The sequence below is a fragment of the Saccostrea cucullata genome, unplaced genomic scaffold, assembly GCF_032062105.1.
Source record: "Saccostrea cucullata isolate Sc308-1 unplaced genomic scaffold, CSIRO_AGI_Scuc_v1 ctg392, whole genome shotgun sequence".
NCBI lineage: Eukaryota > Metazoa > Mollusca > Bivalvia > Ostreida > Ostreidae > Saccostrea > Saccostrea cuccullata.
In genome coordinates this window covers 94,977-110,904 of record NW_026922758.1, presented here as the reverse complement: position 1 = coordinate 110,904, position 15,928 = coordinate 94,977, and the positions used below count along the sequence as shown (strand labels likewise).

The 15,928-nt window shown below is 34.7% G+C and overlaps 1 protein-coding gene across 4 annotated transcripts in view; it reads right to left on the bottom strand.

Annotated features, from left to right (window-relative positions):
• Window positions 1-6,649: 6,649 nt before the first annotated feature.
• Window positions 6,650-15,928, bottom strand: part of LOC134262385 (uncharacterized) — a 73,016-nt gene continuing 63,737 nt past the window's right edge. For all 4 annotated transcript variants that reach the window (XM_062744763.1, XM_062744764.1, XM_062744765.1 and 1 more), the window contains exon 19: window positions 6,650-8,457. In XM_062744763.1, coding sequence (XP_062600747.1) covers window positions 8,150-8,457 — 308 coding nt within the window. In that variant the 3' untranslated portion in view covers window positions 6,650-8,149. The remainder of the gene's footprint in view (window positions 8,458-15,928) is intronic.

Here is a 15,928-nt window from a genome sequence, read left to right as displayed (position 1 = left end):
TCATCAGTTGGTTTGCTTCATCACTTTATCACCAACATCGCTGATTGGACGATAATTACGCTGACATTACGGGTTGAAAATGACGTAATATGACGTAAGGCGAGTGCCAAGACTAGCCTAAATGATTTGTAATTACGCGGCTCATTGGCTAATTCTTATGCTGACGACGCCTCGATGGATGAATAATTGGCTACCTTGCTACTACTGAACTAATGATTAGAAATTTATTTGTGTGAAATAAAAATAATTCTATTCAAAGTTCTATTGGTATTTCATGCTATGTCATTGAGAAAGCTTGACTTGTAAGATGTTTCAATTTTAATTGTTTTCAAACAAAATTAAACCAAAGAATAAATTGCTTATTTGGTTGAAATTTTGAGAAATTTTCATTTCTGCAGTTGTTTCATTTTTGACATATACCCTATCTAAAGAGGTTCTGGAATAGATCTGCTATATGAAAAAGACAAACGATGTTAATTTTTTAAAGGTGCTATTTGACACGAGTTTGGAGTGATAAAGGGTACAACTGGATGACAAACGATAATGACATTCGAATCTGACCGGAAACTAAAAGAACACCGGAAATCGTTGCTCCACAGATGCATGGAGCTTGACCCGCCCCGGGGACAATAAACTGATATGTTTATGACGAAATATTGCGATAAATTGTTGTGATCATCTCAAATTAAATTAATCCTGACAATGCTCCTTGACATGAACAAGTATCAAAGGAAAAGAGGTTCTTGGAGCAGCTAGGTCAGACCTCACATTATAATCAAGTATGCAATGGTTAGGCATCAAGCCTTGTTCCCAATAGCGCATAACTTTAATCATTACTATAAAGAAGAGTTAAAGAATTTCATTTTATTGGGACTTTTGAAATAATAAAATGTTGATAAATAGTAGATCTTGATAATTGTATTTTTAAAAAAAAATCAGTGCGAGATTTTTTTTCAGTCCCGTCGATCAATGTAAAAGTTATTTTAATTTATGAAAATATTTATTTACAATATCTTGCCTAGAAATACGAGTATGAAGTATAAACATAGTATACAGTGTAAATATCAGTTAAATAAAAATGTTATTTTTAAATACAACGTAATATAGGGCCTTTTCTAGGACCTGGACTATGTGCAGAAAGCTGCTGACTCTGAGATTTCTTTGAGGAAGTAAAAAATCTCTGTAGGCGAAGTGTGTCGGCTGCAGCCATGCAGCTTCCCATCTTATCAAAGACGCCATTAAGTATCACAAGACCCTGCAGGAAATAACCCAATCAGGAAGATTTTAAAGTACTTATCGTTCTATTGTGGCGTATATATGTCGACATATTGTTATAAAATGTAAACATCGAAATATATACATGTAGACCGGGAAGAAATTTAAAACTCAATTTCTGACCTTGTGCTTGTTTCGCTTTCCTTAGAGATCTCAATAGGACTTTTTTTTTTCCATGAAAAGGGAATTTGCAACATTCGCTCATTTTCGGTAGTGTAACGGTGCTAAATATGCACCAGACAGTGATAAAGACAATTTGTAATAAAATTTCAAAATGACTTAGTTCTTGCACGATTTTTATTATTTCTGCAAAATAATGTCCCATCTTAGTAGGAAATGCCTATGTAAGGACGTGTCTATGTAAGGACGACAATTTTCATGTGTCCATGAAAAGTTGAAAACCAGAGCCATAAAGATTTGCAGTATTTGCATGTTTCTGAAAGTTGCATGTTCCAAAAAATCCTCAAATAAATTACTGTTGCAGAGAATTGTTGATTTCAATGATACAGAGGGTAAAAACGCGACCAAACCCTGGAACTTCTGTCTTTTTCTCTTAGCACAACAATAGATGGTTATAAATAAATATAAAAACATTGTAACAATCTCAGGTAATCTTCCTTGCAATCGTTTAACGATCACCAGAATTGACGACCTTGACATTTAATTTCCACGGTCATCTGGTGCGCTCTCGTGATTATACTGTCTGTAGCTATCGGTGTATCTTCTGGGAAGGAACACGTATCTTATAAATAAAAATACACCAACAAAACCAATATCAAAGTCAAGTTTTCTTATTGAACACCTGAACACGAAACTCGAGCTGACGAGCGTAACCTAAGCCTGGGAGAGCGAAGAGCAGGGACCGAATTCTGATTGTTGTTTTTTGTGTAGATCAGTAACCGTGGAAACAAAAGACTGACACAGTACAAGACCACACAGACATTGGGATGTTTACAATTGGCTGAACTGAAAAAAGTTCGAAATATCTTACTTTAGCTGGGCTTTTTTTTTTTTTTTTTTTACGATTTTTGATATTTTACATGCCAGGAAAAACGTGAAATATCAAAACCGTCAAAAAGCCTGGAAATCGTAAGATATTTAGGACTAAACTGCAAAGAAGACAGACTCTTCAACTTCCTAAAATTTTCTCAAATGAAAACAAGCAATTTTAAAATTCTCTGGAGAACTCTCTGCACTGATTTACGCTTATAAACTATAATAAATATCGCAAGAGCAAATATCTTTTGTAAAACAATTTCCCCCTATTTGCTTAGCTTTTCCCTCCTTTTTGTTGGTCAACCAAGTGCAGAACGAGGACATAAAATGACTAATTTGTTTCTCTTTTTCCACCTTCCATAGGATTGTCTCTATTAGGGAGGTTTATTTTGACCATAAAACAATGAACATGAAAGAAATCAGGCGGAGAAAATTGCATTTCATAAATATTTGTGGCTTCCAAATCTAATTATTTTCGTATATTTAAGACTTTTATTTCTTCTCTGGTCCAAGGACAACGTCCGTTCTATATATTTCGACCCAATTAAATGCTCGCTTAATTCAAAGGAATTCCCAGGATTGACCACTGTGATGTAAGATGACCTGAACATTGAATTATCATTAGAATTTCGAAACTAATTCCCCCATATTAAATTTATGTAGTTTCTGTTGTAAGTTGCAGAAATTGGTTGCAAACAGTGTCACGGTCTAACCGTAATGGTTATATGAAAACTCAAAATTTATTGGAAAAGTCTATACATGTAAAAGAACAGTGGAGACAACAAATCAAAAGTCAGAATCAAGTGCCTTTGGACAGCTATATTATGATACCAACCCAAACCAAACGTATGATGAAAGTTACCAAGTATAGTATTCTTTGTAAAAGCGTACACATATAGGTCCCCTTTTTTTCAAAATTGCGGTATAAGCAAAATATCGTAATAGTATCTTTTTTCTGAAGTCGAAATAGATTACATTATTTTCAACTTCAGCCTGAAAAAGATAACTGATGCGAAAATAAAATCCTTGCGAACCTTAACCTTTTTCAGTCAGTGAAAATTAGCTTTTACATCGAAAGCTCCCTTGCAGAATAAAGTCAAGACTCAAAAGTATGGGGCTTAAAGAATACATTTCTTTGCAAAATATAGATATGCACATTCTAACCCTACTGGTTAGAGACCAGAAGAGCTTAAAATGCGATAGTAATGCGTCCGTCTGTAAACTTTTGTCAGAATGCTATTTCTCCTACAGTTTTGGTCTGATTTCAATATAGTTTGGTACATAAATAGACTACACCAAGGTACATCATTTAATGCATCGGTTTTTGATTCCGATGAACGGTGTTGCCATGGTTACTTTAAGTAGAAGTTTCTGTGAAATTTAAAGCGCTACTCCTCCTACATGCAGTTTTGGTTTGATTTCAATAAAACTTGGCAAATAGGTAGAATACACAACAGTTATTTTGCATAATTCTATTTTTTGCTGCCTGTTCAAAGTTTCATGATCAAATCCAAGTACTACTTTTCTTCTGTTATATCTACAGACCAACAGAGCTACAGTCTCATCAGAGACTTCTGGTTTATCATAATCAGTGTCGAGACATTACTGTGACATCATTTGGGTACTTCAAATTTGTCCTTTTCATGACTTGTTTCTATATGAAAAACATAGGTAATCAGAGATTACAGAGCTCACCTCAACGAATGTTGTCTTTAAGTAAGGTAAAGTCACACAATTAACCAAAAAGAAGTGTACATCCAAAAATGGAAATATTTATGCAATTTTGATCTGATACTTTGGAATAGAGCTATATCAAAACTTCCAACTAGTTCTTTTTCATGAAAATGTAATTAAAATCCAGCATCTGAAGCAAATTTGAGAGTTTTCATCCCTTGATGCATCATTTGTGCAAGTTTGGTTTATACAATGTTATATAAGCCTTATAGTTTTTTGGTAAATAGACCTGCAGCCATAACTTTTACCTGGTCCATTATCTGAAAAATGTATGTCTAATTCAGCATCCGAAGCAAGTCCATTAGTGTGCATCCTAAGATGTATCGTCCATGCAAGTTTGCTCATTATAGGACTTATAGTTACTTGTAAATGAGACCTGCACCAAAAACTTAAACCTGTTCACTCAACCGGAAAATGTAGGTCAGATTCAGCATCCGAAGTAAGTCTGGTATATAAATCCTTAGATGTACCATCCATGCAAGTTTGGTCATAATAGGGCTCAAAGTATCTTGGAAATGAAAACTGCACCTGAAACTTTAACCTGTTCACTCGACCGGAAAATGTAGGGCAGATTCAGCATTCGAAGCAAGCCTGGTAGTATGCATATGTAAGATGTATTCTAAAACCTGCAACTTTGGTCATTATAGTGCTCATAGTATCTTGGAAATGACACCTGCACCAAAAACTTTAACCTATTCACTCAACTGGAAAATGTAGGTCAGATTTAGCATCCGAAGCAAGCCTGGTAGTATGCGTCCTTAGATGTATTATCCTTTTAAGTTTGGTCATTATAATAGTGCTCATAGTTACTTGGAAATGAGACCTGCACCAAAAACTTTAACCTGTTTACTCAACTGGAAAATGTAGGTCAGATTCAGCATCCGAAGCAAGTCCATTAGTGTACATCCTTAGATGTATCATCCATGCAAGTTTGGTCAACATAGGGCTTATAGTTCCTTGGAAATGACATCAACACCAAAAACTGCACCAAAAATGTTAACCTGCTCCAAAAACCTGGTCATTCCTTTGCTGAAATTGCAGCATCTGAAACTTTGACTGGTACAATGAAACACACTAGAAGCATCTTCTATGCATATCTAATCAATATAGGACATAGAAGTACTTAAAAAGAAAACTGCTCCAAAAAACTTAACCTGGGACGCCGACACCGACGCCGACACCGACGCCGAGGGTATTACATAAGCTCCCCCAACTTCGTTGAGGTGAGCTAAAAAGCAAGAGTGTTTTACAAGTCTTAAGAACGATTAATATTGCTTATGTTGATAAAAGAAAACAATATACGAGTATTTGATAGCCTAAATACGGATCTGAATAATTGCTAACCAAATATAAGTTCTTATACATAGGAAGTACTTTGAAGTAAATAACCACCATTATACATTTCTGTATAAGCAATAAATTGTGTATGGTTCACGTTGCAGTAATCATTTCTGCTTCATAAATATCATCCAATGGTCAAAGTTGATAAAAAAAAAATATCTGTTGATCAGGAAAATGTCCCGAATTCCGCCTAATCCCAACAAATATCACCGACTTAAAAGATAAAACCAACACAAAGAAGTCAGAATTTAATAGTACGAAACATAAATCATAGGCCACGTCACTCCAAAAATCCTGATTTAATTCTCTCATATAGGCCTATATAAATTGAAAGGATAATAAATAATTTTAATAATACCATGTTAAATATGGGAATTGCCCATGCATAAACAATGGATAAAATGAAATCCTCATTTCAAAAACTTGTATGGCGAAAGAAGTGTCTGGCATCTCATGTTTAAGGTAGATAGGCCCACTTGATGGATTGACCTCCCTTGGTCATTGTCCTTATTTGGTCTCAGAATGTCCTGAATGACTGAATTTCATATCAGCGTTTTGTCATTTTTTCCTCTTTGAAGTCAGCAGTTAATGTTAATCCTGCCATCAATTACTGGGGATGGTGCAGATACCCAAAACCTGTAAAATCAACTACAGTCCACCCTCTGATAAGTTCCAAAATTCCAAGTTACTTAATATCCCTTCCCTCTTTTTTTTATGCCCCTGTAATCAAAAATAATTTTTGCCCTGTCAGTCTGTCCATCTGTTTGTCTGCAAAAATCTTAACCATGTCCATAAGTGGGTAGGACTATTGCTTTCATATTTCACAGGTGTATTCCTTGTAATAAGACCTTTCTTAGGGTACTATCGAATTTGACCTTGACCCACTTTTACCCAAAAATTTCAAACTTTAACCTTGGCCATAACTTTTGAACATTTGGTGCTAGGGTTTTCATATTTCACTCGAGTATTTATTGTGACAAGATATTTTAATGGGTATAATTTATTTTACATTATGAACCTGACCTTGGAGTTTGACCCACTTAAAAAAAACAAATCTTGGCCATAACTTTGGAACAGTAAGTACCAGGGCTTTCCTATTTCACGTGTATTCCTTGTGAAAAGTTCTTCCCTCATGTATTAAAAACAATTTTGACATTTTGACCTTGAACATGGAGTTTTACTTGTATTTGAGAAACTTCAACTCTCCTTATAAGATCAGTGTTTCACAAACTCATTTTGTTTTGAAACAAATATGTTTTGTATTATAAACATTTATTTTATACTGAAAGATGTACAAAAAAAAATGTTGAGGAGTTTTTGCAAACATTGAAAAATATACAAATAGTATATTCCTGAGCATTTTCAAATTATTCATCAATTTCAAAGAATTAATACAAATGACTACTTCAAATGGAATATCACAGACACACATAATAATGACTACAAAAAATGAGTTAAAGCATTATACATACATATCATTCACAACCAGAAAATAGCACAAAACACTTTCTTTTAAGACACTGCATAAAAACTGCAGAATACCAGCATTTCTGGTTATAACATGCCATTTGACAATATTTTACTGAATATCATTCCTTTTTTTATAGACTTCTTATAACAATAGGTATGAAATACTTCTTTTGCAAAAACTTGTATACTTTTCATAATATCAATGAAAGACAACATTTGTTGTCATATACCAAGGGGTTCCTCTGACTTATTTCTGCTTTTTTTCAATATTACATGTAAATAAAGTATTTAATTAATACATGCAGTATCAAATACATTTATCTCCTCGTCTTATTCTGTAATAGGCCACTTCCATACCACTCTATCCAACATTAAGATATTTTATACAACTCTACAAAACTATTTCAAGCATTGCTAAGACACACCCCATCTTCTCCAAAGAGCTACCCATAAGTCTAGTAAGGTGACACTCTTAGAACTCAGAAAAAAATACCCTAAGCTCAGGCCATCCCAAACAGACCCTTCCCATAACACATCCTTTATAAAAACTCACAGCCTTTCCAAGATGCTCCTTGTTACTTTATTAAAGTATCCTACACTATCATCCTTTGAGCTCTGCCAATTGCCCCCTACTTATCTAAAGAAGTACCATACTCAACATCTTGCCAAGATGCAAGGTGTTCTGGGACTAACACATCACATGCCATGTTCCATCAACACTTCCTTAAGGGATTCATGTCCATTCTTGCCCCTGACTTCTAATCACTTAAAAGCAGTACTTTCTATTTTTATAAGACACTCTACACTAGTGACCATTATTTTAATTTCAATGTTGTTATAGCCTTTGTAACTAAACAGTGAAATATCATGTGTTCATTTCAAATTATATAACAGGAGGTGAAAGTACTTTGCAATGTCATGGTGAGTACTAGCTTGCATGATCTTCTTTCTCAATAGCTAATTTGCATAACAAGCCATTAATATCATTGAAAAAATCTTCCAATGTTTATTGTTACAGCTACAGAATGGGTACATGTATCACCTAGCTACTAGCCAAATGATCCCATCTCTTCAATGCAATCATAACAAAATCTTTCCTTACAACATTATGCTTGATCAAGTCATTTGCATATCAAGCCCCTCCCCTACTGACAGATCCTCCTCCTCTACTATAGAGCCAGACAAGTGATCCATAGCAATCATTCCCTCCTCCTCTACATCTTCATCAAGTCATTTGCATATTAAGCCCCTCCCCTACTGATAGATCCTCCTCCTCTACTACAGAGCCAGACAAGTGATCCTAGCAATCATTCCCTCCTCCTTTACATCTTCATCAAGTCATTTGCATATTAAGCCCCTCCCCTACTGATAGATCCTCCTCCTCTACTACAGAGCCAGACAAGTGATCCATAGCAATCATTTCCTCCTCCTCCACATCTTCTTCATGCTCCTCCTCTTCTTCTGACATCACTCCATCACCAGACTCAATCACCTGTCCCTCCTCAATGATGTGACCATGGGAGATGACCTCGACCTGACCTTCGTCTAGTGACGCTGACTCTATGACCTGGGTGTCTGGAATACTGAGTGTTCCATCCCTCAGGCCTGCCTGGAGATGCTCCTCTGATAAAGTGATTGTATCTGGAAAGTAAAAATAAAAAAAGGCTCAAAATATTTCTCATAAAACTGCAAAAGGAATATGCTTGATGCATGAAAGTTTAACTGCACTTGTGTTTCACACTCTGGCAGATTTCTGAGAAAAGTTTACTGCAAAAAGGGAAAAAATTAAGTATATTAAACCATCAAAAACTCAACTATTAAATGAAGATTCATATATATATATATATATATATATATATATATATATATATATATATATATATATATATATATATATATATATATATATATATATTTATCATTTGACAGATCATAATACTTGTCTCCTCCAATACAAAGTCAACAGGATCTGTTAAGTCTCTGGTAACAACTTAATTGATTGGTGCTACAATTTAATGTGCTAAAAAATGTTTTTATGACAAATTTTAAGAAATGTCCAACATAAAACTTATCAAATTGATCAACAGGTAAATTAACCTGAAACATTTTCTGTAAATTGGTGAAATGTTTAGGGTATTGTTGCCACGGTAATTATGAGGAGTTAATGCACCATGATAGTGTATAGTCTAATTGCCATGGTAATCATTTTACCACTAGAGCTTTTTTAATTCCTATTCATTGATGTCCCCGATTTCATGGGAATCTCAAATCAGTCATCAGAGGGTATGAGAAACATCAACCCCAAATCTTTGCTACCCGAAATCGGTCACAATCAATGGGGGAAAAAATTTGTCATTGAAAACAAGACAAACTAAAACACATTCCTTGTGCTCACCTCAGTACAAACAACTTGTCATATTTGTATTTCTTGAAAGAGAGTGTCTAATTGATGTTAACAATTACCTTTCAAAATTCTTCATAAGATGCTTAGTCAGCAGAAAAAATGACAAAAAAACTTTACATAACCAAAAAAATAAAATAAAAGAGAGAGATAACAGAAAAAAAATTCCTCTCTTTTCACCCCTCATCACTCTCATTCTCTAGTGAGCTCTTTTATGCCTTGCTTGTTTGTCAAAAACAATAGTGCAATTTGACAGCCAAAGAAAAAAAAGCGAAAGAAGATTCTCTACAACAATTCAATTTTTCCTCTTCCAATTAATTGTTCATGGTCATTAGGGTTGTGATGAAACACTTGAAGGATCTAGATGCGATCTGTGTCATTTGATCCAGTATTTTCGAGTGAGTGCCGGGCCTTGACTGTCACCCCTATATAGGGTCGGGTTACCAAGGTATATAACCTGTGCAGGGAGGTGAGAGAAGTGGTTTCAGGCATGCGCCATTACCAAGTCATTCACTAAAGAGAACGATTCCTTAATGTTACTCATAGACTGCATTCCTCATGGTATATTGAACTCCAGTTTATTTGGCTATTCAAGTGCAAGTCCTCTTTGTGAAGGTTACGAAAGTTGAGATTTTCAAAATAGATCACTTGAGAAAAAACAAACAATTCACAATACCTATTTAGATATGTTGCTGGACCTTCTGAATTTATAATCCATTTTATTAAGTAAATTATTATTTTCAAACAAAAGTAAAGATGTACAATGTACATACATATTTCTTATACCATTAGACAGTGGCAAAAGGGAAACAACTAATTTTGCAAACCAAACTTCTTTTTATCTGGAAGAAAAAAAAAGATTGTACGGTTTGTCCAAACAAGTGTCTAGGTAGAGACCGTGGTTTACAGTAATGCAGGGCCACCACCCTCTTCCCATCATTGTAGTGGCTGTTCAGACTGGAATTTATCAGCGCCCTGTTTACATACTTGGCTTATTATGCGACAATTTCATCCCCTCCATTCAAGTCTTCCTACACAAACTTCTCACTTGAGAGATCAGGTTTTCATCTAACAGTTTCTTGAAGGCTGAGCCCTGGACTAGTGTCTAAATACTGATGCATCAGAGTGCATTATTATTCAATCACTTGAGAGATCAGGTTTTCATCTAACCGTTTCTTGAAGGCTGAGCCCCAGACTAGCTTCTTAATACTGATGCATCAGAGTGCATTATTCAATGTTCTTTAATTACCATAAGTTAAAAAATATCTTATTGTACCATAAGTTAAAAGATATCTTATTGATTGCATGCCCTTGTGGACAAAGCCAAAAAAATCTGTTTTATCTGAACTGAGCAGTCTGATTATGACTTTACTTACACAGTCAAACCTGGATATTCTGGACCTGACAAAACTGGCAAAAGCAGCTAGATATCCAAGAGTTCTTGTTATCCAAAACTTGGAATTCATGAGGGAGGGATTGCTGGGTTACTAAACAACATAACAATTGTATTCAACTTGCTCCAGAAACTATGGTTCAACTGTATTTAGCAGATACAAACTGATTTATTTAGTAGAATTATCTTGACTTCGTAACTAATCTTGAACTACTTAGTAGCTTTGGGCCACGCAAAATAAAATTGGAGCCATGAATCTTGACATAACATAACTGGAGTTGTCTGAAGAAAAAAAAAAATGAAGGCCCCATCTCATTAGTTTCTGAATCCAAACAACATGGGGATTTTGAATGACCAACATATGGTCTTGCAGTAGAGAAGAAAAGTTTTTTCTTGCATGCATTCAATAAGTAAAATCTAACCTGAGATTTTATTTTTTCTTGCTTATTAGTCCAATTTAAATTTGATCCCCTGTTGAGGCCCCAATCTAACTCTGGGAGCTACAAAATGAACAATTTAGAATTTTCCTCAGGAAGCTTTTACATAAGTTCCATTGTTTCTAGTTAAATGGTCTTAATTAATATAAAGACTTTTTAATGACCCTACCCTATTTTTGCTTTTCCTTGATTATCCCCACTTAAAAGGTGTCTAATGGCCCTTATTTGAACAACTAAGAATGCCCTTTACCCAAGAATGACTTTTGCAAATTTTGCTTAAATTGGTCCAGTGGTTCTTGAGGTTGATAATGTGAAAGTATACTTCTGATAAGAATGAATATCTATAATTCAACATCTGAAGCAAATGTGGTAGTGACCTGAGCCCCTGATGCATCATCGATGCAATTTTGACATAGGCAGGTCTTGTTATAGTTTTTTGGTAATGACCTTCTCTGAAAACTTTAACCTGATTACTCATCCAGAAAATGTAGGTCAGATTCATCATGCCAAGCAAGTTCAGAAGTGTGCATCCTTTGATGCATCATCCATTCAAGTTTGGTCAACACTTACACTTAAAGAATAATAGGAACAAATAATTTTTTATTTAGCCAGTCTCTAAGAGCCATTTTAGAGCTTAAAACACTCATTTCATACAAATTCCAATTAAAAAAAATTAATCAACTCAACTTTCTCTTACGAAAGCGAAGCCAGAAATGATGAAAATTTTGTGAATGGTTCATTTTGGTTATGCAATGCTCTCTCGTCAGTTGTCTGCGCATTTAAATGATTGACATCACAAGATTTGTTACACCTAACAAGAATGGTATATTCAAGGTGTAGGTAATGGTATGCAACACACCTATAAGTGCACACAGTTATGTAATACAAACAGAGATGTAATTAATGAAAGGTGCATAAAAAGCAATATGGCTTGTGTCAAAGAATTTCAACAAAGTCTACACCTTAATCTTCGCTTGGAATGCAAATTACCTATAAGGTACAGAAAATAAGCATTAAACAACAAAAAATAAGGATTTTCCAACTCTAACCGAAAATGTTGAAGAGTAACCAGAATTTGGAAATATCACAGACAAGACACTTTTTAAAGTATACAACTAGTGATGGCTAATAAATATAAGTCTGTAGTGTTTGTTGACTTAATACTTTTGATGATTTTTATCAACAGGTAAAAGAAGAATACCTGTAAATCATCATATAACACACCTAAGGTGACGGCTTACATGTATACGTGTGGCCTTAACACATACCTGAACCCTGAGTCATATGTAAATAATATATTATAATAGGTATACATCTGATCTGGCAAACTGCATTTTTTTTTTGTTTTTTTTTATCATTTTCTTTAATTTTGTGATAGACAAGGAAGGATATGGGTATTCCAGAAGTTTGCCTTGGATTCTTCCACGCAGTATTTAATAACATTGATTTTCCCACCCACATGCATACCTTTTGCACCATGTGCATTTAACATAGTGTTGCTTGGTAGAATTTCTAAAAATTCTGCATTGACCGTTTCCATAGACCACATCTGAAAATCTCGACAGACTTTACACTGCTTAGCTAATCAAAATCTGGATGACTTCTGACACCACGTCTATAGGTAAAAGGTTCCAAGGAATTTTACTTTTAAATTGATGGTTATGTTCTCTTTGAAGCTCTTCATTTGAAAATACATTTATTCAACAATTACTTTCATCACAAAAAATGTAAACAACTTTATATTCCAAATGATACATATATGTCTAAATAGAGCCCATAGATCTTTTCAACTCTAACCTTGGAAGACGTTCTTCAAGAAATTGACATTTTTAACATGAGGAAAATATATTACATACCAGGTATGGCACCAATTCCCATATCTTTAATTCAATATGAAACACTTACACATGAGCACTTGTGAAGCTGTTTTGCCTCCATGTGAAGCTGTTTTGCATCCATGGATAATATTAAGACAAAGTTGCCAGCTCAGAATGACTGCAGCAGAATTGTTCAAACCTGACACAATTGGGAGCTTATTGGGATCAATGCAATCCTTATATTGAGTAATTTCTACATTTTAATTAGAAGCTGGGTTTGAGTTTATCCATCAATTTGCAGAGTCAGCAAGACATGTTGCCAGAGAGTTTTCTTTATCTATATGCAAATATTGAAAAGAAAGGAAAACAACCTATTTTTTTTCACATTTCTAAAGCCACAATTACAAATTCTGATGCATTCTTATCTTAAATGTTTCAATTCATTACCCCCCCCCTCCCCAATGCAAAAAAGTATATCACATAATGAAATCAAAGGCCTGAAGGGCCTGCGAGTTGACTCGCTCGAGTCAATTGAGCTTTTTAATACATCTGGGCACCATACTAGTTTATTTTGCATCTTAAGAGATTGAATATTATAAAAGTGTATATTTCTTTTCCTTTATATATACAGGTTGCCAATCATGGGCTTCCGTATTATTTTGACTGGATTCGATAATGAATTTAAGCACATTAGCTGAAGTGGTCAGTGTTATGAAGTAATTAGGTTAAAGATTCCCACAACAAATCTGGATTCTAAAAATAGATTTTAACAACAACTAGCTGCAGCTAATGAGAGCAGCAGGTGTTTGTGAGAGGGTGTATTCTAGGTCAATTATAAATAAACTTCAGATGGGAAGATTAGATCCGCCTAACATGCTTGAACATATATTCATACGCAGTAATTGTACATCGTACAGGTATTTAATCAAAAATTTCTTTAAAAGCATGAAGGCATAAATAATGTTACAGTATGAAATTTTATACTGTACAGTTTTTACCTCTTAAGTTTATACAATCACTCAAACCAAAGCATTTTTTGCTAGAACTATAATATTTGGCGTATGGATCACCTTGATGAATGCGTGATAAATTTTACAGCTCTGAAATGGCTATGTCAACAGGGAGTAGCTCGCTACGCGAGCCAACTCAAAAAAATGTAGCTAATTCCATTGTAACATCTATATTAACATAGGCCCCATGACCTATGACCTTCATCATGAACCTCACAACACACTTATAAGTCATAGCAATTTAAAAAAGTCCAAGAAAAAGTTTTGGCCAATAGTAAAATTATTGTCTCATGACCTTGACCTAGCCTACAATCATGTACATTTCTGTAAGTTTATTGATAGAAAAAATATTAATTAGGTTTTACATGTATTATTTTTAAAAAAAAAAAAAATCAGTTTTACAACTTGAACAACATTTTTTTTATATATATATATAAATCTAACACTTTAAAATTTTAAAAAATTTAACTTAAAACAGGGTTGTAACCTTACTCACATATGACCTTGATAATAAGGACAGACTTTCAGATCTTGGTACGCTGAAGTTTGAACTTACACCAAAATGAGGTAAAGGCAAAGTTAGTCCAAAAACTATGTGTAACAGACAGACAAACATAGGTAATCAAAGATTACGAAGCTCACCTCGACGAATGTTATCAGTTTAAGTAATGCAAATCTCACATCATATTTTCTTATATTTTAAATTAGTATTCATCCCAACAACAATATTCTTGCAAGTTGTGTTTAACCCCTTACATGGCATATACACATTTCTAAGCCTGTAGCGTGAAAAATATGTATATGTATAGTGTAAACAAATATTCATAACTGTTAATAATGCAGATATCAAGGTCTTCAAGAAATAATGCATTTTCACCAAAACTTTAACCAAGTCTCTTGTATGGAAAATATAGGTCAGATCCATGCATCCAAAGCAATTTTTGATAGTGTCCATCCTTAGATGCATCATCCATGCAAGTTTGGTTTAGCTAGGGCTTATAGTTACTTGGGAATGAAAATGTAGGTCAGATCCAGCATCCGCATTAATTTTAGTGTTTTTCCCTAGATACATCATCCATGCAAGTTTGGTTCAGGTAGGGCTTAAAGTTACTTGGGAATGAAAATATAGGTCAGATCCAGCATCCGAAGCTAGATGCTTTGTGCCAAATTTCATCCATGCAAGTTTGGTCCAAATAGGGCATATAGTTACTTGGGAATAAAAATGTAGGTCAGATCCAGCATCCGAAGCAAGTCTGGTAGTGTACATCCCTAGATGCATCATCCATGCAAGTTTGGTCCAAATAGGGCTTATAGTTCCTGTGGAATGGACCTGCTCCTAAAACTTTAACCTGGTCACTCATCTGGAAAATGTAGGTCAGATCTAGCATCCGAAGCAAGTCTGGTAGTGTCCATCCCTAAATGCATCATCCATGCAAGTTTTGATGCAATTTTATCTTATAGTTCCTTGGGAATGGACCTGCTCCAAAAACTTTAACCTGGTCACTCAAAAATGTATATCAGATCCAGCATCTGATGCAAGTCAGGTAGTGTACATCCCTAGATGCATCATCCATGCAAGTTTGGTCTGGGTAGGGCTTATAATTCCTTGGGAATGAACCTGCTCAACACACTTTAACCTGGTCACTAGCATTTAAAAATGTAGGTCAGATCCAGCATCCGGCAAGTCTGTAAAATGTACATCCCTAGATGCATCACCTATGCAAATTTGTACATTTCTGTAAGTTTATTGATAGAAATGGACACAGCTAAAAACTTTTTTTTGCTCCAAAAACTTTAACCAGGTCACTCATCTAAAAATGTAGATCAGATCCAGCATCCAAGCAATCTTTAAAAAATCTAATGCATCATCCATGCAAGTTTGGTTGTGACCTTATAGTTCCTTGGGAATGGACTTGCTCCTAAAACTTTAGACCTTTAGGTCATGCCGTACACTAACGTTTGACCTTACATCACACCGATGACGCCAACGCCGGGGGTATAGCATAAGCTCATCTCGACTTCGTCGAGGTGAGCTAAAAAGTATTTGTGGTAAA